The sequence below is a fragment of the Otolemur garnettii genome, unplaced genomic scaffold (assembly GCF_000181295.1).
Source record: "Otolemur garnettii isolate 467f Iridium unplaced genomic scaffold, OtoGar3 scaffold00221, whole genome shotgun sequence".
NCBI classification, from domain to species: domain Eukaryota; kingdom Metazoa; phylum Chordata; class Mammalia; order Primates; family Galagidae; genus Otolemur; species Otolemur garnettii.
Genome location: NW_003852616.1, coordinates 925747 through 951357, shown reverse-complemented (window position 1 = coordinate 951357; position 25611 = coordinate 925747). Strand labels below are relative to the sequence as shown.

The 25611-nt window shown below is 35.9% G+C and overlaps 1 protein-coding gene across 1 annotated transcript in view; it reads right to left on the bottom strand.

Annotated features, from left to right (window-relative positions):
- Positions 1 to 25611, bottom strand: part of LOC111722161 (phosphatidylinositol 3,4,5-trisphosphate 3-phosphatase TPTE2-like) — a 106125-nt gene that overhangs the window by 76476 nt on the left and 4038 nt on the right. The window contains exons 2-7 of the mRNA XM_023508072.1: positions 23478 to 23636; positions 22046 to 22165; positions 20280 to 20379; positions 20075 to 20138; positions 19142 to 19206; positions 783 to 843 (exon numbers count right to left, since the gene is read on the bottom strand). Of these exons, the coding sequence (XP_023363840.1) occupies positions 783 to 843; positions 19142 to 19206; positions 20075 to 20138; positions 20280 to 20379; positions 22046 to 22165; positions 23478 to 23636 (569 nt within the window). The remainder of the gene's footprint in view (positions 1 to 782; positions 844 to 19141; positions 19207 to 20074; positions 20139 to 20279; positions 20380 to 22045; positions 22166 to 23477; positions 23637 to 25611) is intronic.

The following is a 25611-nucleotide window of genomic DNA, read 5'->3' as shown; positions in this document are numbered from 1 at the left end:
GCTGGGGATTCGAACCCGCCCCCTTAGGTGTATGTGGCTGGCGCCTTAGCTGCTTGAGCCACAGGCGCCGAGCCAATTAATTTTTTTCTATTGGAATTCCTTATCTACCTTCAAAGGAACTTTCTGAGTGGTTCCTGCTGCTCTAAAACACACATAAAGGACTCAAAAACTTAAGAATAGCAGTGGTAAGTCCAACTTATTTTTATATAATATGTCTTACTTTAACTTTCTAGCATACTACTCATTATAAGCATAATTAGAAACCAAAGAAAGAGACAAATATAGATGACAAAAAATGCTGGTCCTTTGTAATAATATATAGGTAAAGGAAAATAAATGAGAACAGTAAACTAGGATGCAATCTGTTTCCTACAGGACTTTTTGTTTTTTCATATTTTTCTCTCATCTGGAGTCTGCTCTCATCACAATCCACTTCTGCCTGGTTAGAGTACACATTCATTAAATTGTCTATGTCTTCATAAAGCAATCTGACAGGAAAAACAGATTTTCCCAGGCCTAACATCACTAGAGCGGATCTTCCCTAAAATGGTACATCCCATCCCAGCCTCTTTGGTCCCATAAGCCCTGCCTCCCTCTTAGGGGACTTGGTGCTGTTGAGCTAACTTCCTTCTAAATGGGGCCAGTGCAAGATGGGAAGTTTTGAGCTCACTTGCCAACCCCACTAAACACTTATGATTAAATGAAATGGAAAAATAACATCTTCTTATAGGCAGTAATCTGTTTTCTATCTACAGTGGCAAAATATCAAATCAGGTACATACTGCAGAGATTGTAGACTCGATAGTGGTTTGGATGCTTTGTGTCCAGGAACCGTACAACTTCCTAAAAAAGATATATACATATCTTATATGTCCATGTGGTACCAAAATAAGTCATTTCATAAGAGTAACTTAAAATGATTATTACTTTCTATCCATTTACCTCACTCTCACTGGCATCCTCTGGGGGAGATTCAGGGACTATGAGGGTATGTTCCTTCCAAGTCATAGCTAACCCACAGTGTGTGCTTGGCTACTTAGATTAGCCTGTGCTCTCAATATGCACTGTTTAGAGTTACCAGAGAAAGAAATTAGGTGGTCAACTAACAAATTTCAGTAAATTTGTTTGGAATTGTTAATTCACAGTAACATATGATTCTTGCTTAAATCTAATTCTGCATAGATTGTCTTTTATGTAACAATGTGGATATTATAATCTATCTAAACATTATGAAATAAATACAAAAATATTAGTATAGATTATGTGTTTATGTGTGTATGGATGACAGAAAAAGATGAACATCAAATTTACAGGGGTCCTCAAACTTTTTAAACAGGGGGCCAGTTCACTGTCTCTCAGACCATTGGAGGACCAGACTGCGGGCCCGGGACTAAGCAGTCAGCTGCTAAGCAAGACAGGCAGTGGTGGCAAAAATACCTGGCAGGCTGGATAAATGTCCTTGGTGGGCTGCATGTGGCCTGTGGGTTGTAATTTGAGAACCCCTGATTAACAATATGGGGAGTCTTTTTTGGTCATCTGTGTTTTCTTATTTTCTAAAATGTATATATACCTGTGTATGTGTATGGTTACAGACATAGGTGGGCATATATATGTGTATAGCCTTTAAAATGAGAAATAGTGGTTATTATTTAAAATACAGTTAATGTCTCCATACTCATCCAACAACATTTTCAGAAAATTTATCCATATGAAATATACACACACATGTACCTTGGTACAACCACAAAAGTGACTGTTACAAAATTCAAAAACTGATTAGTATAGTACCATCAGAACAATGATTACTGCTTAATATTGAGAAAAAGTTAAGGTATAAAAGGGATCAATTTGTTAAACTGGTTATCCCTGTCAAGAGGAAAATCAAAAAGATGAACACTCTGCATCTGTATAGCATGGGGGAAGTCTTATACAATTTTAAAATTCATGGAATATCTTACACAGTATCCATATGTATTTAGAACTCAAGTATTAGAAAACTATAACTATCTCGAAGAGATTTAAGTGAATATGCATCAAGTTTTTTTATTAGGAAGAAGTTAAGTGTTGAATCAAGATACAGTCAATAGGTGTAGGTTTGACTTCATAGAAAATTGAAATTTCTGTTTAGAAACTGCCTCAACAACCAACCAACAGGGGAAAAGAATTTTCAGTAAAATTGACTGAATAGGATCTATGCCTAGTACAGAAATAAAATAACTCATTAATAGCAACTTAAGTAGTACACCCTCTCCCTATGGATAAATGGGCCAAAGACATAAACAATTCACAACATTGAAATTACAGCAACCTACAGAGGTGCATATGCAACCTCACCAGTAATGAAGTCAACACAACAACATGCCATACTCACCAATGAAATTAGTCCTTTTTAATAAGAAAACTCAATGCTGGCAAACATGGCATGAAAATAAAATCTTTGATTTATTGATAATACAATACTTGGCAAATACATGTATATTAACAACTCTAAAATGATTCATACTGTTTATGTAATTTCACTCTATCCAGAAAAAGCCATATGCTCAAAGATTTTTTTTCTGTTTTATTGATTAACAGTGACATTTATATGTCCTACATTAGAGATTTATTACAGTATTAATGAAATACCAGGCAATCCTCATTCTCTTAGCAAGTAAATATTCCATAGTGGTAAATCTGTGTGCAGTCTTCTTTAGTATACTCATACATAAGAACAGTCAGCATTTGCTTCTTCATGGATGGTTAAGCTTCAAAAAGTTTATTAAATCACTTCCTAGTTCTTTCAACATCTAAAAAGCGATCTTAAGGATGTGACATTTTGTGCATGAGTCTATTCTTGACTCAATATGTAGATGATTTACTACTGTGTTTTGTGATCTAAGTAGTTCACCTGAAGACTCCAAATACTTCTTATTCCAAAGTAGCTAAAAAAGGACATAAAGAATCTAGAAAAAGTTCAACTCTGCCAAGAATCTACATTTTTCTGGTCACAGTCTGTCACCAGATGGACAGTTTCTCTCCTCAACCAGATTAAAGTGTATTCAATTGGATCAAGGCCAAAAATTAAAAGATGGCTATCTAGGACTATAGTTAATATATATCTGATTTTTCTCAATAGTTTAGCCTTTGTATGGACTTACTAAGTCTGTAATCCCTGGAATTCTTCCTATGATATATAAGTGGAAAAAAGCTGTCTACACTTTCAAAGTCTTCTTGCAACACCTTGGGGTTCGCCTAAACCCTCCTCTCTGCTTATTTTTCCACATTTCTTGATCTGAATGCAAAGGTACCTCTTTCAATGAGATGGCAGTCCTGGTCAAACTTGTTGCTGCTTCTACCTAGTGCTCTTTCTCCACTAACTCTATGGATGCTACGTCTGTACAATTTTTGCTGCTTCAAGGCAGCATGTAACATTTTTCTGTCAGCAAATTTAACACCTGTGATATTTTACTGTATGATTTGTAAATTCAATGTTGTTCAAGCATAACCCTGAAACCATATTCCTTTTTAAAGATAAAGGAGACTCACACGACTGTTTAACAGCCTCCTAGGAGTTAAGTAGGCCTGGATCTGAATCTTGCACCCTTTAGCAAACCTTGATTAAATATACTTTGTATCATGGAAATACAAAATATTTCTGGATAGCATAAAAATCTCTATGCTCACAAACTTCAAAATGTGGAGGAAGCAGACAAATTCTTGGAAACGCACAACCTCCCTAGGCTCAACCAGGAAGATAGAACTCCTCAACAGACCAATATCAAGCACCAAAACTACTCTGAAATTTTTAAAAACCCAAAATACTTTGTAGATGCTTCTTATCTTAAAAGTGACAAAAGCATTCTGTGTGCAGGATATGCTGTTATCATTGAACATAAGACCACAGAAGCAGTGACATGGCCTAAGTCCCAGTCAGCCAGGTGGCTGAACTAGTATCTTAGACTTGAGGCTGCACTCTGGAAAAGATAGGAGACTACATAATATTACTATGAACAGTAGATATACTTTTTGTGTGATTTATGATTTGTGAATTTTATGAAAACCTCTAATTTATCACCTTCTTTTTGGATACTCTGAAAATAGCAAAGAGATCAATGACTTAATAGAATGTTGTCAATACCCTAAGGAGATAAGAAACCACCCCAAAAGCAAATATGAATGTCTTTATTTTGATTTACATACAAAATGGTATTTCTGGCTTTTAAACAAAACGTCCCAACTATTATTAAGTGTTGCTCTATTTATATTTGTCACCAACAAACCTACAAAAAGAAATTTTGCTCAATTTAGATAAGCTGTAATTAACCTACAGTTATCAGCTCAGTCTACTAAAAAGCAATTATTAGCAATCAAGGAATGCTTAACTCATAAAATATGGATTCTGGCAATTTGGGGTTTCCCTGAAGTGGCATGATTCATCCAATGAACCTGGGTCAAATTACAAACAGATTTTTATACACCTGCTCAAGTCTTGAGTCTGTATATTAGTTACTATTGTTGCATGGATAGAAATATTTCTCTTCCTGCAAATAAGGGAGAATAATTCCATCAATGGTTTCAATTCTTCACCTTTCCCTATACACAAGCCCTTGCACTTCACCTTGTTTTGCCCTCTCTCATTTTGGGCTCCATCATATGAATTGATTTGGACAAAAGGATGACACAAACCAGAGGTTGCAAAAGCACTTGTGAGATTCTATTCTAGACTTTGCCTTTTGCCATCAGTTTGAAATGTAGCCAGGGTAGCCTGATGGAGAATGAAGATGAGTTGAGCTGATATGAGTTACCCACATATCCTAGCCAAGGTCAATGTAGACCACCTGATAAAGGTATGTCAAGAAAGGAAAACTGAATATCTCTCATGAATATAGGCAAAAAAATTCTAAATAAAATGTTAGCAAATAAAATCTAGTGATATATAGAAAAGATAATATATTAAAACCAAAGTGAGTTTACTCTGAGAATAAAAACAAAAATCTGGGTTTAACATTTAAAAGTTCTATTCATGGAATAACAGAAAAAAAATTTTATTATCTTGATAGATGATGAAAAAGTATCTCAAACATTCAACACCAATTCATGATTTAAAACGTTTAGCAAACTAGAAATAAAAGGGAACTATCTTAATCTAGTAAAGGATATCTGTAAAGCCTGTGGGAAATATCATTTTTCATAGTGAAATATAAACTTCTTTCCATCTAAGTTTGAGTGTGGCAAGGCTGCCTCCTCTTACCACTTCTATTCAACACAGAGTGAAAGGCCTAGATAATACAAGGAAGAAAGAAAAAATAACAAAAAGTATAAAAAATGGAGGCAAAGTAGTAACTTAAGTAATTATATACACAAAAGTCCCAAAGAATCTATAAATTAATTATTAAAATGAATGCATTCATTTATGAAGGATGAAAGATGATGGATATAATGTCAATATACAAAAATCAGTTATAGTCCCAAATAATGATAGCAAATAACAAAATAAAATACTTAAAATTTTATTTAAAATAGCATAAAAACTTATCATATACCTAGAAATCAAACTAACAAAAAACAGGTAAAATCTGTTCTCTGAAAAACATGGCTAAAAATAAACAAATATGTTGTAAATAAATGGAGAGATATACTATATTTATGGGTTGGAAGTCTCAATATTTTTAGATGTCAGTTCTCCCCCAATTAAGCTATGCGGTCTGACAATTAGGTTTGTGAACACGCCTCTATGAGCTTACATTGGAAGCATTGTACAAACAACTCAGTATGGTTTCAGAATCTTTGTATATCACTGTCTCATAGTGAGAGAGGATACTGGAAAGGGGTGAGGTCTGGGAGAACAGGTCTTCTCAGGGAGACCACGAGGATGCACCTGCAGGGTCCTCTCCATGGTGACTCAGCTCTTGGGAATTTATAGGCTTAACCTCCTGGAACTTGGAAATTTTCAAGTTCTGTGAAATCCTGTAGTTCTGTAGGGGCTGGAGTAGCATCTCCCACTTGATTCAAACTGGCCAATGAGAAGGGCATCTGTGGGGTGGAACCTTTTGACTGTCAATAAAAAGGAAAAGACCAAGCCAGTCAGGGAGCGCGGCCATTTAGAAATCTTGTATGCCGTAAGCTCCTTGCCAGTGAATAAAGCTCTTCCTTTTATAACTATTGTGTTTGGGTGCTCTTTCTCTCCGTTGGGCCTTGTCTTCCTGCAATAGGTGTGTTTATGCTGATGTGTAGTGGTGTCTTGCTGAGTGGTGTTCCTTATTGTTGTGTGTTTTTGTGTACTATCACAAGAATATCAGAGCGTGAATTAGAACAAAAAACAAACATTATATTTCTTGCTAATCTTGGAAAGAGTAAAGAGAAATCAGGGACATGTTAGTCCAAGTTTATCATGAAGAAAACAGTGGTGTGCAAATGGACTAAACATTCTTCTGAGAGGATAGAATGTGTCACAGATGAAGGGAGGTCACGGTGGCCAGTAACAAGGAAAACTACTGAAAATGTTGCAAAACTTTACTGAATTGTGTATCAAAATCATAGGCCAACTGTAAGAAGCATAGCAGACCAAGTAAACATGGATTGAAAAACAGATGGGAAAAATCTTAACTGAAAATCTTGGCATGAGAATGGTATATGCAAAAACAGTTCCTATGGACACTGTCTGTGAGGGAGATTTTAGCCTGTGAACAAATAACTGAATTGGAACACCCTCCCTACTCACCTGATCTGGCCCCCAGTGACTTTTTTCTTTACCTAAAGACAAAGGAAATATTGAAAGGAAGATATTTTGATGACATTCAGGTCATTAAGGGTAATATGAGGACATCTCTGATGGCCATTCCAGAATTACTTTGAAGATGCATAACTTCCCAAGAAGAGTACTTCAAAGGGGACCATAATCATGTTGATCAATGAGGTATGTTGCACTTTTTCTAGGATGAGTTTGAAAACATATGTATATAGTCAGTGCCTTCCAAATTAAAATACCAGCAGGGTATGTTTGTGGAGTGTGTGTGTGTAAGCTGAAATGATGATTTGAAATTTTTTTTTTTTTTGTAGAGACAGAGTCTCACTTTTTCGCCCTTGGTAGAGTGCAGCGGAGTCGCTCCAGCAACCTCCAACTCCTGGGCTTAGGCGATTCTTCTGCCTCAGCCTCCCAAGTAGCTGGGATGATTTGAAAATTTACATAGAAATTAAAAATCTAGGTGAGCCAAGATACTTTGAAAGAAGAAGAAGTACAAAGCTAGAGGATGTACAGAAGTTTTCAAGACTTACTACAAAGTCATAACAATTAAAATTATGATTTGGGCTCAAGTATAGACAGATCAATAATGGAAAGAGGAGAAATCCCAGAAACAGACCCATACAAAAATGTTCATTTGATTTGCAAAAAATTCACTTCCACAGTTCAGTGAGAGAAATGATGCTCTTTACAGGAGTAATTAATAGCTATATGAACCATAACATATTTTTTAGCTCTTTATAGTAATTGTTAATAACTGGAGATCAGTCATAGAGCCAACTGTGAAAGGTACAACAATAAAGCTCTACAAGAAAAGACGGTCGAATGTTTTCATAATCTTGGAGTCAGATAAAGATTTCTTAAACAGAACACAAAATCACTAACCATGAAAAAGTCGGTAAATTGGACTTCAGTAAAAGTAAGCATTCTTCTCATTCTTTCCAATGAAAGAGGCAAAAGCAAGCCACACAACAAGAGAAAATATTTACAATGCAAACAAAATTCAACAAAGACCTTGTTTCCATAATATAAGAAGAAAGGTTACAAATCAATAAGAAACAAACAGCTCAATTTTAAAATGGACAAAATACTTAATTTAAATAAACACTTCACCAAAGAGGATGTCTAATTGCATGTATCTACAAAAAGACATGTGTAAAGATGTTCAGCAATTTCATTCATAATGACCCCAGAATGGAAATAAGTCAAATGCTTATCAATAGTCAAATGAATGGATGAATTATGGGATATTGAAGCAATGCAATCTATTCAGCAGTAAACATGAAGTACTTGTAGGATGCCTCATCAGAGGGCTGGTAGATATAAGCTTGCTTCCTGCTCCCTGCAGTCGGCTTGCCAGGAGTGTGTGCCAGGGAGGAGAGGCAGGGATTTGGAGAGGCGCTCAGGTTTGGCTCTGTTCTGCTCAGCTTTTGGGGACACACACGGTGAGAGGCAGAGGAAGCCAAGAACACGGACAGGCTGCAGGAAGCCCAGAGAGAATTTGAGAGGAGGAAGAAAACGGAAGTTCCTGGCTTTGCGCCCAGTGAGTAGGGCGCCAGCCACATACACCGAGGCTGGCGGGTTTGAGCCCAGCCCGGACCAGCTAAAATCAACAATGACAGCTGCAACCAAACAGTAGCCAGGCGTTGTGGCAGGTGCCTGTAGTCCCAGCTACTTGGGAGGCTGAGGCAAGAGAATCGCTTAAGTCCAAGAGTTGGAGGTTGCTCTGAGTTGTTACACTACAGCACTCTACAGAGGGAGGAGGAGGAAAAGGAAGAGGAGGAGGAAGAGAAAGGGGAAGAAGAAGAAGAAATTCCGGCAGCACTTGTGGCTCAAAAGAGTGGGGCACCAGCTCAATATACCAGAGGTGGTGGGTTCAAACTCAGCCTGGCCAAAAACTGCACAAAAAAAAAAAAAAGAAAGAAAGAAAAAAAAGGAAGTTCCTATTTGGGATCAGTTTCTTTGTCATGTAGCCAAGACTAGTGAGAAGATTCAATGGCCTCAATTTAAATGTATTTTATTTGCAAACTGGAGTAAGTCATGAATGATTTCAAAACTTCAGCTCCTGAACCAGGAAGTCCTGCCATGGGCGGCACCTGGGGCTCAAAAGAGTAGGGGGCTGGCCCTACTGTATACCGCAGGTGGTGGATTCAAACCCGACCCCGGCAAAAAAAAAAAAAAAAGTCGTCCTGCAAACTTCATTGTCCAATACATTCCCTTTGAGCAAAAAGAAGGAAAGAATACTGCAACTAGTCAGTGAAGTCCGTGAAAGAAGATAATCACAACAACTCTCTGAATTGAAATTACAGTATTTTTCTATTCTTTTTACTGTTCACCGCTATGTGAATTGTTAACAGACCTAAAGAGAAAGTGGACAGGAACAAATTCCTCAGAGGACCAGGAAAGAATGTGATGGTTGTTAGCTATGTTCATCTTTCCTCAGAGAAAAATAATCCTAAGAGTTTAAATCAAATGATGCCAATTCCCATGACACCAGTTGGTGTGAGAGCACAGACAGCAACTAGTCAAAGTTCCAGCAAAATCACAATGACTTTCCAACATCTGACTCAGAAGGTTCCTAAGTAAGCCTTATAAAGATATTAATAAATGTCCAGATGAAGATGCTGTGGAAATTGAGGAGCATGAAGTAAAAAGACTGAAGAAGGTAAAGCCAGAGAGATGGCCGAACAACTTCCAGTAAAGTTTTTTCTGTTGTGGTAGAAGAAACAGAAGGGTCATTTTCATCTCTGCATAAAGACAAAGAAAGTAATTGTACCAGGCAGCACTGTACAGAAGAGAATCATTTTTGACATCAAAAGAATAGAAGCCAGAAAGAAAAATCAAGAAAAAGAATCTGATGATGCTGTGAATAAACAGACTTCTGAGGAAAATAATCAAACAGAGGGATCTGATCTGAGTCAAGCTGAAAAAGACATTCTGAAAGTAGCGAAAATACAGGACCTACTAAAAGAGTAAATACTACTGTAATAGGGACATTAGTAACAATTCTGATTGCCACGAAATAGAAGAATTTGTAGGATCCAATTCTGGTAAAGCTGAAGATTCTCTCAGAATCATTCATAGAAAATGATGAGGAAGCCACAAAATTCACAGATGAATTGATGGAACAAGGCCACTTAGAAACATTTACATGTGGTATTTTATATACTGTTCTATTTTTACACTGTGTAAAACTTTAACTAATAAAGTTGACTTTTTAGTTTTACAAGAGAAGCAGGTTGCAAAATAAAATACTTTTTAGGTTAAAATCTGAAAGAGTTGCTCATATAAGAACTGTGAATATCAACTCCCCAGGGTCCAGCTTATACTTGACATATCTTTTTTTTGAGGGGGGAGGTTGAAAGATTTAGTCAAATCAATATAGACTTTTTTAAAATTTAAAATTAAGTCTATAAGCTGGATGGTAATAATTCTGAAGACCTTTTAGAGTATCACATTTAGTTTGTACATACGAGGTTGGACAATTAAGTTTCGCAAACTCATCCTAGGAAACGTGCTGCTACCTACCTCACTGCTGAATACTATGGGGGTCACCTTCGAGCTAACTCCCTTTGGCCGGCAGCGCCTATGGCTCAAAGGAGTAAAGTACTGGCCCCATATGCCAGAGGTGGTGGTTTCAAACCCAGCCCTGGCCAAAAACTGAAAAAATAAAAATAAAAAAATAACTCCCTTTGGCCATTTGGTGACTACAGTGATATTTAGCAATGGGGTATTTTTTCTAGGACAAGTTCACGAACTTAATTTTCAGACCTCATACGACAACAGCTGTAATGGTGATTGCAGAAAAAGAGTTCCAAAATTGCTTTGAAGGGTGGACTAGGCTAATGTCAGTGCATCCCAAGGGAACGGATGAATTCAGGAATTTAATTGTCCGACCTCAGAAGCAAGAAAGATTATTGTCTTATCTCTTCCCCAGCTCCTGCAGCTTTCATATTTTAGTTATAGTTAGAAAATTTTAACATGTGAGTTTTTTATAGGAGTTCATGATGGTTTCCAGATTATTGCTTGACTAGGTACAAGGAACTTTAAATCTATATTGTTTATATTGATAAATACATGTTACATATATATTACATATAAACATATATTTTTCTAAGAGGAAATGTTATATTTTTCTTTTTTGGTAAGAGATGAATACAGTGAATACTTTTTATATTGGTAACAATTGAATTCATTTCTTTTAGAAGACAAGCTTTTCCTCTTCTGAGTAATTTAAAATATGGTCCTTGTGAAATCCTAGAAATCTTAAGTTTGTTGCAATATCAGGTTTAACACATTCCAAGAGTTCTTTCTGTTCAAACCAAAACTCTTTTATTCTTCTGAAGTGCCTGAGAAAAATAATTCATTATTTATGAGAAAATGTCCTTTATCTTGGAAATTGTTGGGGGCTTTTTGTTTGTTTGTTTGAGATAGTCTTACTTTGTTGCCCTCAGTAGAGTGCTGAGGCATCACAACTCACAGCAACCTCAAACTCTTGGGCTTAAGCCATTCTCTTGCCTCAGCTTCCCACGTAGTTGGGACTACAGGTGCCTGCCACAATGCCTGGCTATTTTTAGAGACAGGGTCTCGCTCTGGCTCAGGCTGGTCTCAAACTCATGAACAGGCAATCCACTGCCTCAGCATCCCAGAGTGCTAGGAATATAGGAGTGAGCCACCACTCCTGGCCTCTCTATCATGGAAATTGTATTCATCTATTAGCTTACTATTTTATAGAATGAATCCTTAGGAATCTAATATGAGACTATCTCGGAAGAACTGAGAAGAATCCTTCACTTTTTACTTGTTTTTCTGAATATTGTGAATAGCACACATTTCTCTCTAAATTATTCTACAACATGCAAATGTCAATGGTATGAACACCACTGTACTAGAAGAATTAATATATTACTTTAGCAACGTACCTGAGTTACATGACTGAGTTTTAGGGGTGCATAGACTCCACCATTATATGCATAGCATTTTGAAGTGAATTAGATACTGTTAAACATGCTCCTTCAATAGCCAGTGTTATATTTTTCAAATTAGCATAAAGCACAATGATTACTCTAAACTCAATACAGTGGGCGGTGCCGTGGCTCAAAGGAGTGGGGTGCTGGCCCCATATGCCAGAGGTGGTGGGTTCAAACCCAGCCCCAGCCACAAAAATAAATAAATAAATAAACTCAATACAGTATTTTCAAATTCAATATTTAAAGCCATGCAAGCTGAAACTTCCCTGTCAAAATTTTTGGCTGCCAAACTTATACCTGTGTCTTCAGCTATATATTTTCAAAATTTCTGTAAAGTAGGTTTTATAGAATGTAATGTATTTGCTACCTTTGTGAATCAGAGTATAACTGTACAATTTCTATGTATAAACTGAATGCTTTGGGTTTTCAATACAGTAGTCTGTAAGGCAATAAGTATTAATGTTATAAAAATAACTACCAAGTCACACACAATATTAGAAAAATCTCACATAATTTATTTTGAGGCTAAAAATCCAGTCACAAAAGATGTATTATATGATTCCATGTATGTGAAATTCAAGAAAAAGTAAAACTCAGTTGTGGTGACAGAAATAGGATAACAATTATCACTGGTGTATTCGGATATTGACTAGAAAGGGCAAGAAATGTTGAATACCTCGATAGGTTGATGGTTACATTTATATATGCTTACTTATAATCTCATCAAGATATACTTAAGATTAGGCCAACTTACAGTATTGACTGTACTTCAAATATAAACATTTTATATATGCATGTGTGTATACAGCATATGTATACTTATACATATATATGCATACATACAGATAATTCGACTTTTATTCAAGTATAACCAATGCTATACATGCATTAATGTACACAAACATATATGTGAACATCTTAAACACAGACTTTCAGCTGGAATTTCATAGTATACATCAATGTATGCTTGAAATGAGTCACCCATAGAGACTAAAGCAATTTAAGAGCACACACTGTAGTTACAGCATTCCCATCCTTTGTCTTGCTGATAGACTATGAAAAATGGCCACCATTCTTTGTAATTCCTTTCATCAGAAGATGGAGTCTGTTTGCTACTCCATGAACATGAATCTGGACTGGTATCGTACTTTGCATTGTCCAACAGAATGAGGTAGAAGTAATGTTGTACTAGTTTTGAGCCTGTAAGTTAAGAGACTTTGGATACTTGGCTTTCTGCTCTTGGAGCCCTTGTCACTGCCACCATGTGAACAGGTCTGAACTAGCCTGCTGGAGAATGAGCGATAACATGGAGCCATTCATCCAAGACAAATTATGTTATTTTAGTTGCATCTGTTACCTTCATTCAGTTTAAAGATGTAGAATGGCTGAATCATTTATTAGCTCTAATTTTGTTTTTTTGTTAGGAAACTCCATACTGTTTTACATGTGTCTGTACTAATTTACATCCCCACTTATAGTATATAAGTGTTCCCCTTCACATCTTTGCCATCACTTGTCTTTTTGGTAATAAGTATACTGACTGGGGTGAGATGATTACTGTGGTTTGGTTTTGCATTTCCCTGGTAGTTAGTGATGCTGAGAATTTTTTCACATACTTGTTACCCCTTTGTATGTATATCTTCCTTGGAGAAACTCCTATTCAGATCATTTTCTCATTTTAATTGGATTGTAGGCTTTTGTTGTTGTTGAGTTGTTCCTTGTCAGAGGAATAGTTTGCAAATGTTTTCTCCCATTCTTCCTATTGTCTCTCTATTCTGCTGATTTTTTCTTTTGCTGCACAGAGCTTTTTAGTTTGATGTAATCCCATTTGTCTGTTGTGCTTTTATTGCCTGTGCTTTTGAGATTTTATTCATAAATCTCTGCATAGTCAATGTCTGAAGTATTTACCTTAAGGTTTTTTTCTAGTAGTTTTATAGTTTGGAGTCTTCAGTTAACTTTTTAATTCCATTTTGAGTTTACTTTTGTATAGGGTGAGAAATAAGGATCTAGTTTCACTCTTCTCATACGTATATCCAATTTTCCCAGTATCATTTATTGAATGTATGTTCTTGGAACCTTTGTTCAACAATCACTTTGTTGTAAATATGTGGATTTATTTATCTATTTATCTATTTATCTATTCTATTCCATTGGTGTCTGTATCTGCTTTCATACCAACATTCTGTTGCTTTGATTACACTAGTGTTGTAGCATTTTTTGAAGTTAGGTACTGTGATACTTTCAGCTTTGTTCTTTTTACTCAGGATTACTTTGGTTATTTGGGGGTCTTTTTTGGCTCCATGTGAATTTTAGGATTATTTCTTCTATTTCTGTGAAGAATTTCATTGGTATTTTGACCAAAATTTTAGTGAATCTGTAGATCACTTTGGGTAGTATTGTCATTTTAACAATATTAATTCTTTCAGTCCATGAACATGGATGTCATTCCACTATTTTATAACATTTTCAATTTCTTTTACCAGTGTTCAACATATGGAAATCAGTAAATGTGATACATCACATCAACTTAATGCTGGACAAATACCACATGATCATCTCAATAGATGCAGAAATAGATTGAGTAAAATGCAACATCCCTTCATGATAACAGCTCTCAAATTAGACATACTCCAGCTTTGTTCTTTGCTCAGGATTACTTTGATTATTCAGGGTCATTTGTGGTTCCACATGAATCGCAGGATTGTTTCTTCCATTTCATTGTAGAGATCTTTGACTTCCTTGGTTAAATTTATTCCTAGGTCTTTTATTTTTGTAGCTATTGTAATAGGATTGATTTCTCAATTTTTCAGCTAGTTCATTTTTGCTATTTAGAAATGCTACTGATTTTTGTATATTGGTTTTGTACTCTAGCTTTACTGAATGTATTTATCAGTTATAAGATGTGTGTGTGGCATCTCCTGTTTTTTTCTGCATAGAAGAGTATGTCATCTGCAAATAGGCACAATTTTACTTCTACCTTAGATATCCAGTATTTACTTCTCTTACCTAACCTCTCTGGCACTTCTAGTACTATGAAAGTGGCCATCCTTGTCTTGTGCCAGTTCTTAGATGAAAAGCTTTCTCCATTCAGTGTGATGCTACATGTGGGTTTGTCATATATGGGCTTTATTGTATCAAGGTATGTTCTTTCTATACTTAATTTCTTGATAGCTTTTATCATGAAAATATGTTGAATTTTACCTGGCACTTCTGCATCTATGGAGATGATCATATAGCGTTTGTCCTTCATTCTGATGATGTGATGTATCACATTTACTGATATGCATATATTGTACCACTTTTGCATGCTTAGGATAAACTCCATTTGATCATGGTACATAATCATTTTGATATGCTGCTGGATTTTGGAGTGTGAGCATTTTACTGAGAATTCCAGCATCTATGTTCATCTGTGATACTGACCTGTAGTCTCCTTTTTTGTTTTGTCCTTGGCAGGTGGTGGAATCAGGGTAATGTTGACCTTGTAGATGACCTTGTAGAATTGCCTGCCCTTTGATTTTTCTGGAATACTCTGAGAAGAACTGGTGTTAGTTCTTCTTTAAAAGTTTGGCAGAACTTAGCAGTTATACATCCAGACTGGGCTATTCTTTGGGAAACATTACTGATTCGGTCTTGTTAAATCTTCATTATTGTCCTGTTCAGATATTTTTCTTTTTTCCTGGTTCAATCTCAGTAGGTTATATGTGTCCAAGAATTTCCTCTAAGTTGTCCAAATTGCTGTGTGCTCTTGATAATCTTTAATGATCCTTTATATTTCTAGATTATCAGCTCTAATGTCTCCGTTTTCATTTCTGAATTTATTGATTTGGGTCTGATCTATTTTTTTCTTTGTTACTCTTAACTAATGGTTTGTCTATGTTGGTTTCTTTTTTTTTTTTTCCAAAAGTCAACTTTTCATTTTATCAGTCTTTTGTATTCTATTAGTCTCAATTTCACTTAGTTTTGCTCTGATTGTTAGTATTTTTTCTTCTATTAATTTGGCTTGTTTGTGCTTGTCTCATTCTGTGAGGTGCATTGTTAGGTTGTTTATACTTCTACTTCTTTTTGTGTGTATAGTAGCATAAACTTCCCTCACAGTACAGCTTTTGCTGCTTTCCATGGTATGTTGTGTTTCCATTTTCATTTAAGAAATTTTTACATTTCTTTCTTAATTTCTTCATGATCCATTGCTCATTCAAAAGTATATTGCTTAATTTTAATATATTTGTAAAGTTCCAAAAGTTCCTCTTTTTATTATTTCTACAATGTAGTTTTTGTTCATCGTAGTTAGAAAAAATAATTGCTATGATTCAGATTTTTAAAAAATTGCTGACACTTGTTTTGTGACTTATCACATGGTCTACCCTGGAGAATGTTCCATATGCTGATGAGAAGATGTATTCTGTACTATTGGATGAAATGTACTGTAAATATCTGCTAGGCCAATTTGGTCTATAGTGCAATTAAATTTGATGTTTCTTTTTCTGATTTTCTGTCCAAATTATCTGTCTATTGCTGAAAGTGGGGTATTAAAGACCTCAACTATTATCATATTAGAATGTATTTCTACTTTCCATCTGATAATATTTGCTTCATATATCTGGCTACTCTAATGTTTGGGGCATATATACATATATATTATTTACAATTATCATATTTTCTTGCTAAATTGATCCCTTAACATAATATAATTACCTTCTTTGTCTCTTTTTATGTGTTTTGACTTAAAGTCTATTTTATCTTACATAACTATGGCTGCTTCTGCTTACTTTTGGTTTCTGTTTGCTTGGAATATCTTTTTCCATCCATTCACTTTCCATCTATGTGTGTCTCTATAGGTGAGGTGAGTTTCTTGTAGCCAGTATATAGTTGGGTCTTCAAAAAAAAAAGTCCATTCAGTGGAATCTAAATGTTCTAATTGGTAATTTTGCCTATTTACATTCAACATTATTATTGACAGGTAAAGACTTACCCTTGTCATTCTGTTAATTATTTTCTGGTGATTTTGTATATCCTTTGTTTCTTTCTTCAATTTTTATTATTTATCTTTTCAATTTGGTGGGTTTCTGTAGTGATAAAGTTTGATTCCTTTCTCTTTCTCATGTGTACATCTGCTTGATCTGTGCATTTTATACATTTGCATGTTTTCATGATGGTAATCATTCTTTTCTTTCCAGATGTAGTATACCCTTAACCATTTTCATAAGGCAGTCTAATGGTGATGAATTCCCTCAGCTTTTCCTTCTCTGGAAAATGCTTTATTTCTTCATTTCTGGAAAGTAGCTTTGCTGGACATAGTATTTTTGGCTGGGAGTTTGGCTGATAGTTCTTTCCTGTCAGCACGTATTATTCCATTCTCTCCTGGCCTGTAAAGGTTTCTGCTGAGATATCTACTCAATACCAATACCCAATAGGGATCCTTTATAAGTGACTTGACATTTTTCTCTTGCTGTTGTTAGAATTCTGTGTCTTTGACTTTTGACAATTTGACAACTATATGCCTCAGAAAGGACTATTTCAGGTTGGATCTATTTGGAAACCTTTTCCTTCCAGAACTGGGTGTCATTATGTCTCCCATGACTTGCGATATGTTTGGTTATTATTTTATTAATGAGATTTTCTATGCCTTTTCTCATTTCTTCTCCTTCTAAATTTCCCATAATGCAAATATTTCTTTGTCCAATAGTGTCCTATAATTTCCATTGGCTTTCTTCATTCTTTGTTGTTTTTGTCTGACTGGGTTACTGAAAGTCTTATCTTCAAGTTCAGAAATTCTTTCTTCTGCTTGGTCTAGTCTGTTTTTGAAGCTCCTGGTTGTGTTTTTATTTCATTCCTCAAATTCTTCAGCTCCAAAATTTGCTTGGTTCTTTTGCAATGATATCTGTATCTTTGTTGAATTTCTAGTTCAGATCATGAATTGCTTTCCTAATTTTGTTATAGTATCTGTATGTATTCTCTTATTTTTCAATGAGTTTTCCTAAAGTCATTTCTTTTTAATTCTTAGACAATTTATAGTGTTTTTCTTTTTTAATCTGGGATCTGTATTGGGGAAATATTGTATTTCTTTAGAGGTGTAATGTTTCCTTGCATTTCGTGTTTCTTATATCCTTACATTGATTTTGCACATCTGGTGGAACAGTTGCCTCTTCCAACTTTATGGATTAGCTTTCATGAGCAAAGACTTTTTCCTTTAGTTTTGTCCTATAGTGTTGGTTAAGTAGGGTGCTTTTACTTAGGTTCTGGGTGGGTGTGGTAGTATAGTGTCCATGTGATTTCCTCAGCTATAACTAACATTATCAGTTTCTATAAGTGCATCAGTGTCCTAGACTGGGTTTTCGTGGAGGCAGAGGTGTGGCTTTGCTAGGGGTTAAGGACACCATGTGAGCTGGCTCTCAGGCTCTTCAGAATATGTGCTAAGTGTGCTGTCTCCACCAGTCATAGAGTGACATCACTAACATAGTGAGAACCAGGCAAGCCAGTCCTCATGTCTGGTGAAGTTTATTGATATGTAGCAGCTTCACTGGTTAAATCATGGAGTCAAAGGCAGCAGTGGGTGCCAGGAAGGTTGGTCCTTTGACCTGGGGGTGAGATATGTGCAGCATGCATGGCTCTACCAGTTGAAGGAACTCAAGCCATTTTAAACTAGCTGGTCCTCACATGGCTTACTGGCTGCCCACAATGCATATGTAATCTTAGTTGAGATAGGCAACCTTGCTTCTAATTATCAGAACCATTTAATTAGACCAAACTCAGATTCACTAATAACAGTATCATGAGCTAAATAAATGGTTTGGGAGTGGTTTGTAACATAGCTAAAGCTAACTGGTACCAATCCATTATTATTTTTTAATTAAAAGAATAAGTTTTGAAAGAATATTATTTAATATTAAACTCATAGCCAAGGTGAAATGATTGTTTGAGGCCAGGAGTTTGAGACCAGCCTGGACAACTTAGCAAGACTCCATTTGTACAGTATTTTCTTTTTTGGGAAAATTTGTTCCAAAGTATGAATAACTTTCTACAGTTACTTAGCACTGCCATTGTTATTGCAAAAATAAAGAAGCACAGAAGTTTAAAGAAAATGCTAAAAAAACATTGGGTGCACAGTGACTCACACTTGTAATCCCAGCACTTTGGAGGCTGAGGTGGGAAAATCGCTTAAGGCCAGGAGTTCAAGACTACCCTAAAATAGTGATACCCAGTCTCTATAAAAGAATAAAACTAAAATTAGCCATGCATAGTGGTGTATATCTGTAGTCCTAGCTACTTGTGGGGCTGAGTTAAGAGGATCACTTGAGACCAGGAGTTTGAGGTAGCAGTGAGCTTTGATGATGTCACTGTACTCAAGTCTAGGCAACAGACCAAAACTCTGTCTAAAAAAATCACCTTATAACTACATAGTGTACATTCACTGCAAAATGAGTATTTCTTAGATAAATACCCTTACCGTCATTGGATTCCTGTAGAAAGACTGTCTTCCTGAAGATGGAAATGACATGGCAATAATACGCTCTGAAAGTCAAAATTACCATTGTTATGAATGTCATGAGAGGTACAACAATATAGAAACACTAAATTTACATATAATCAGTCTCTTTTTTCATGGAAAAGAACTCTATGATGGAAGTTAACAAAAAAAAAAAACCAGCTAATACACGTTCAATTTAATCAAGATAACATATTAAATTATCTAATATAATGACCAGAAAACTGGCATGGTGTTCCCAAGACTCAATTGATTCTAGCCCTATGCCATATAATTAATTGTGCATCAGTATGAAGTTCTTCTCATGGTTGGAATTTATTTCTTACCTTACACACCAAACAACATCTGAGACTTTGGGGTAAAAATTATAGTGGGTGTTTCCAGGATGTTTCCCAGCCCTCCTGACTCCAGGAGCCTATGATCTACAAACTAGTGACCTCATTCTCTGGGATTCTAGGAAGAGAAGAGATCTCTCTGGGATGCTCAGAATGCATGGTAACTATTAGAACTTAATAAATTCTAAACTAAATGCAAATGATTAGTTAAATATCTATTCAATTTCCTGTGCTGTGACTAAGTAGCCTTGATTTGAGATGACATGGAGATTTTCCATTGCTACAGTTAAACTACAAATATGTCACACTACCACAGAAGATAGGTCTTCATGGATAAAGCATACTTTGAAAGAACATGGCTTAGACAAGGTAAAAACAAAATAAAAATCTAAGTATGGGTGGCGCCTGTGGCTCAAAAGAGTAGGGCACTGGCCCCATATATGGGAGGTGGCAGGTTCAGACCTAGACCCAACCAAAAACTGCAAAAATTAAAAAAAAAATCTAATTACAAGAAAACATGATGTTAATATAAGTAAGTCAACAGTTAAGCTTCACAAACCAGTAACATAAGTGAGGTCCAGGTCAAATCCACCCCTTGTGTATCGCCTTTTGTTTTCTGAAACCTAAGAGTTTAAAACATTAATTTGTAAAACATAAGCTAACATAGAAATAAAGAACATTATACAGCATAAATAGCAACCCTTGACAATATGTTACAAAACATAAAACATTTTCTGAATCATAAATATGTTTTGCCTACTTACCATCCTTCTGGTCAGTTTTTCGAGATGTCTTTTTTGTGGAGCCAGATGAAAAACTCTTATCAGAATGATAAGTCGTAGAGTCCGGAAAAAAACTGCCCATCTAACAACAAATGTAAAAGATACATTTTTTGTTCAGACAGAGGATATCATCAATGCGAACTAGGCCTATAGCAGTGGTTGTTAACCAGGAGCAATGTTCCTCCCTTCCTCTGCCACCTACCTAGGGGATATGTGGCAATGTCTGGAGGCACTGCTGATTATCATGACTGCTGTCTGTGTAATGGGGCTGGTGCTACCTATATCTGGTGGACAGGGGCCAGGAATGCTGCTGAACAAATTACAATGAATAGTTCTCTTCCCCACAACCCCATAACAAAGAATTATTTGGTCTAACATGTCAATAATGCTGAAATTGAGAAATTCTGGTCTAGAGAAATAGTAGTACAACAGGATTTTAGAATTTATAAATTTCACTTTTGTGGTATAAGACCAGCATTTGAAATTTGTCCCCATCAAAATAAATGGAGGGTTCTTGTTCACCTTTGTGAGAATCCTTAGTAACAGGGTCACTACAGGTACTAATGCACATCAGGCAGGCAGCAGACTAACATCCTTCCCAAGTGTGCTAGCTGGTGTCTGTCCTATCATCAGAATTTCCAAAGCAGAGAACTCATGGACTGGACTAGTGCTTCTCTAACTTGAGCATGCATAAATAGGACTCATCTGGGAAAGCTCGACACACTAGATTGTTAAGTCCCAGAGACACTGATTCAGTAGGTCTAGAGTCGAGCATGAGGCATTTTTCTTCATAATTTTTACCAAGCTTTCAAGTTATGCTGAGGTTGCTTCTCCGAAGACCATATTGGCTCAGGTTATTTTCAAACAACTCCAAAAGCCTGTTACCTAGCATGTTTAGTTGGGGGTGGACAAGCTTAGTGAGGCACTCAACATTTATATACCAGTATATATTTTGTCTTCCATTTTTCTCATTGCCATAATGAAAAAGGATGAGTGCACGTGAGAAAGAAAGAGTGAGCACATGCCACCAGTCTCCCATATACCTTTTAGTTTCCTGATCCCTAACACTTCTAATATTGCCTTAACTTTCTTCAGTTTTACTACAAGTAGACTATAAAACTCTACTGCTATGCTGCTACCCATATCACTGCCTAGTTTTTTGTTTGGTATGTTTTAGAAAATCATGACTGAATTACTCAAATTCTGTATGTATTCAAATCAATGCTCTCTTGGCTACAAGAAAAACTCAGATAGACAGAATTCACATGTAAGGAATTTGTGATTGAAGCAGAAATGGAAATTTAGTGGGAATTTCAAAATGTAGAAAAGTTAAAGTTAGTACAAGAGGTAAAGTGCCCAGTTCTTTCTTTGTGTACTTCATCTCTTAAACTAATCACAGGTAGTATATAAAACCTCCACTGCTCCTTATGATACCACAGTCTTTTAGTTTCAAAGTATGTGGAAATTGTTATAAAAATTTCATTTTTAAGTAATCTATTTGGTATAGAATCAGAACATTTAACATTAAGAAAACTATATGGAATAAAAGCCATGGAAAATTCAAAAGAAATACTTTGAGAAATCATGTTTAAAATATTGTCAATTGTTCTAAACATTTCATTTTTAAGTAATCTATTTGGTATAGAATCAGAACATTTAACATTAAGAAAACTATATGGAATAAAGGCCATAGAAAATTGAAAAGAAATACTTTGAGAAATCATGTTTTGAGAAATCATGTTTCATACCTGGGAATATTCCTAAGAAATGTGACATCATAAAAAATGTAAATGATGTCAATCAGCAGAATTGCCACAATAATGAAAGCATCTAAGACATTAAGTAAATCAGAAAAATAATGCCGTCTCCTGTAACACAAAACAAAAAATATAATTTCATCCCCCTCCAAGAAGAAATAGAAATATTTTAAGACCACAAATTTGACCCATCCTTATTAAGAATTCTACTTCAAGGAATAATTTAAAATGAATTTTTTAGACTAGAGGAGAAGAAATAATATAACAACGGAAAATTTTCAAACAGTAAATTTGTGTTCATCATTTCATACGTACAGTATATGACAAAAGCATCCACCTAAACATTTAAGTATAGTAATTGATATAACCAAAGCACTGAGCAAGAGGCAAGCCTTGCCTTCATGGAGATGAGATGTTGGGCAGTACCAGTGGGTAATGGAAGCTGAATACATCATAGACTTATAATAGCTGGGGCTGAGCATTGTGCAAGGGAACTTATGAGAGGGAGAAAGGTCCACTATTTTGTACAGCAAATTCATGGTCTGGATTTGCACTTACACTGGAATTCTGATAGGCCAATGTGGCCTCCCCTGGGCAAAGGTGGAGTTTTATCCACCACACCTTCCCAACACTGGCTCCTTTAGACATAGGCACTAGTTCTCCAGGAAATACTGCTTCCAAATCTAAGGCATCCCCTTTCTGGCTCTGAGTTACCTGACAGCGGGCAACAGTCCTTAGCTCAATAGCATGAGGATAGAAAATCAGGAGGAAAGGAGACATACTGCCTTCTGAGGTGCACTAGATGAAGTGAAGCAGGGGAACATAGTTTCTGACTCCCACAGCAGTCCATTCCCAAGGTTTGGCTTATTCCACCTACCTTCTTAGAAAGTTAGCAAGCAGAGGAAATCAACTGCTGCCTTACTGTCAAGTCTCACTGATGGAATGAGCATGCCTCAGATCCCTGCTCCTTAATAAAAGTTTTCATTTTAACTGAGAGGTGGGGTTATGCATATCCAGTATTTACTATGCTATCAACAGTTATCTAGGACTCAACTCTTACTGAACGTATTAATTCATTAATTAATTACTTCACATGCATATTCCTCATCATAATGTGCATGCAGACACATCAGCATCCTGGCCTGTTTTTGAAATTCCCTTAAACTTTATGTATTGAAGGAACCATTGAAAATACACATACATTGTTGGAGATGGGAGTGCCATTTGCAACAATCATATACTATTAACGCCAAATCTATGAAAAACTGTGATTTGAATTATTGCTTACTGTGGACCATGCTTTTGAGAAAAATTATTTTGATAAAGAGGGACACATTTCATTGGATTGACCTGCTAGTTATTTTCAGATGCCTTTTATAATAGGACAAGGTAGCTTTAGGTGTTAAAAAGAATTCAAACTTACCCTTCTACATATACTCGAAGAAGAAGATCCATGAAAAAAAATAAAGCAATAGCTAGAGAAACTGAACGATATTCCAAAGGAATATAAATTTTACTAGTGAAAATTAGGTCTGTAATGACGAGAGACACGTCTATGAAGATAAGCAAAACTCCAAATATTCTATAATAAATAAAAAAATAAAGAATGAGAATAAAAGTAAAGGAATTTTTTCCCCTATAGTTAGACTATATTCAGGCCAATGATCAGATATCAAAATGTCATTTAGCATTAAACTATCCAGTGGCAGGAAAAACTGAATTGCCTTAGAATCATGAAAAAATTCTTCAGTTTTCACCCAACAGAAGCAGTTGTTAGCAAATAAAATTCCCACCAATCCACTTCAAAAAGTGTTATCATACTCTTTTATAGTAGACACATCAGACTAATCTCCAAGATAGAACACGAAATTTGAATTGAAACTACACATGCTGTCAGGGCAGGGTGGGTCATACCTGTAATCCTAGCACTCTGGCAGGCCAAGATGGGTGGATTGCTTGAGCTCAGGAGTTTGAGACCATCTGAGCAAGAATGAGACCCTGTCTCTACTAGAAGTAGAAAAATTAGCTAGCATTGTGGTGTACACCTATAATCCCAGCTACTCAGGAAGCTGAGGAATAAAGATCACTTGAGTTCAAAGAGTTTGAGGTTGCTGTGAGCTATGATGATGACAAGGCACTCTATCTAGGGTGACAGAATAAGACTCTGTCTCAAAAAAAATTGCATAAAAACAATGAAGGAAATTGCTGAGAGAGTGTAAAATAACCAAAGTGAAATCCAAAAACAGGATCAAATAAGAGATGAACGATATGAAGAAAGGATGTAGCAAGGCTATAGGAACTGAAGCAGTCAATTAAGGAACTTTAAGATGCAGAAGAAAGTATCAACAACAGATTAGACCATGCAGAAGAAAGAATCTCAGAGGGAGAGGACAAAGTTCTTGAGCTAACTCAGACAGTTAAAGAGTCAGGAAAAAAAATAGACAAAGCAGAACATACACTGACAGAATCATGGGACTTTATGAAGTGTTCAAACATATGAGTTACAGGTATCTCAGAAAGGGAAGAAGAATGCCCCAGAGGAATGGAAGCCATACTAGAGAATATTATAAATGAAAATTTCCCAAATATCACCAAAGATTCTGACACACTCCTTTTGGAAGGATATCAAACCCCAGGGCATCTCAACTCAAATAGAGATTCTCCAAGACACCTTGTGATGAAACTGTCCAAAATCAAGACAAAAGAAAAAACTCTGCAAGCCACAGGGAGTAAGCACCAATAGACTTACTTGGGCAAATCCATGTGGGTGACTGCAGATTTCTCAAATGAAACTTTTCAAGCCAGAAGACAATGGTCATCTACCTTTAATTTACTTAAACAAAACCATTTCTAGCCCAGAATTCTACATCCTGCTAAGCTAAAGTTTAAAATTGATGGAGAAATCAAATCTTTTACTGATATGCAAACCTGGAGGAACTTTGCTACAATAAGACAAGCTCTACAGGAACTACTTAGACCTATTCTATACACTGACCATCACAATGGACCAACCCGCAAAGTATGCAACCAGAAACTAAAGGAGAAAACCCAGCTTCCACAATAATGCATGCAAAAGATAAAACTAAGCAATGAACTTTCACAAAATAAGATGAATAGAACGCCACCACACTTATCAATTCTCTCAATAAATGTTAATGGCTTGAATTCCCCACTGAAGAGACATAGGCTGGTTGATCAGATAAAAAAACACAAGCCATCCATTTGCTGCCTATAGGAAACACACCTAGCCTGAAGGACAAATTAAAACTCAGGATTAAGGGATGAAAGACAATTTTTCAGACAAACAGAATTCAGAAGAAAAGAGGGGTTGCAATCTTATTTTCAAATACAAGTGGATTTAAAGCAACTAAAGTAAAAAAACACAAAGGTGGACACTTCATATTGGTCAAGGGAAAAATACAACAAGAAAACATTTCAATTCTAAATATTTATGCGCCCAACTTAAATGCTCCCAGATTCCTGAAACAGATCTTAATTTGTCCGAGCAATATGATATCCCATAACATGATAATAGCAAGAGACTTTAATATTCCTCT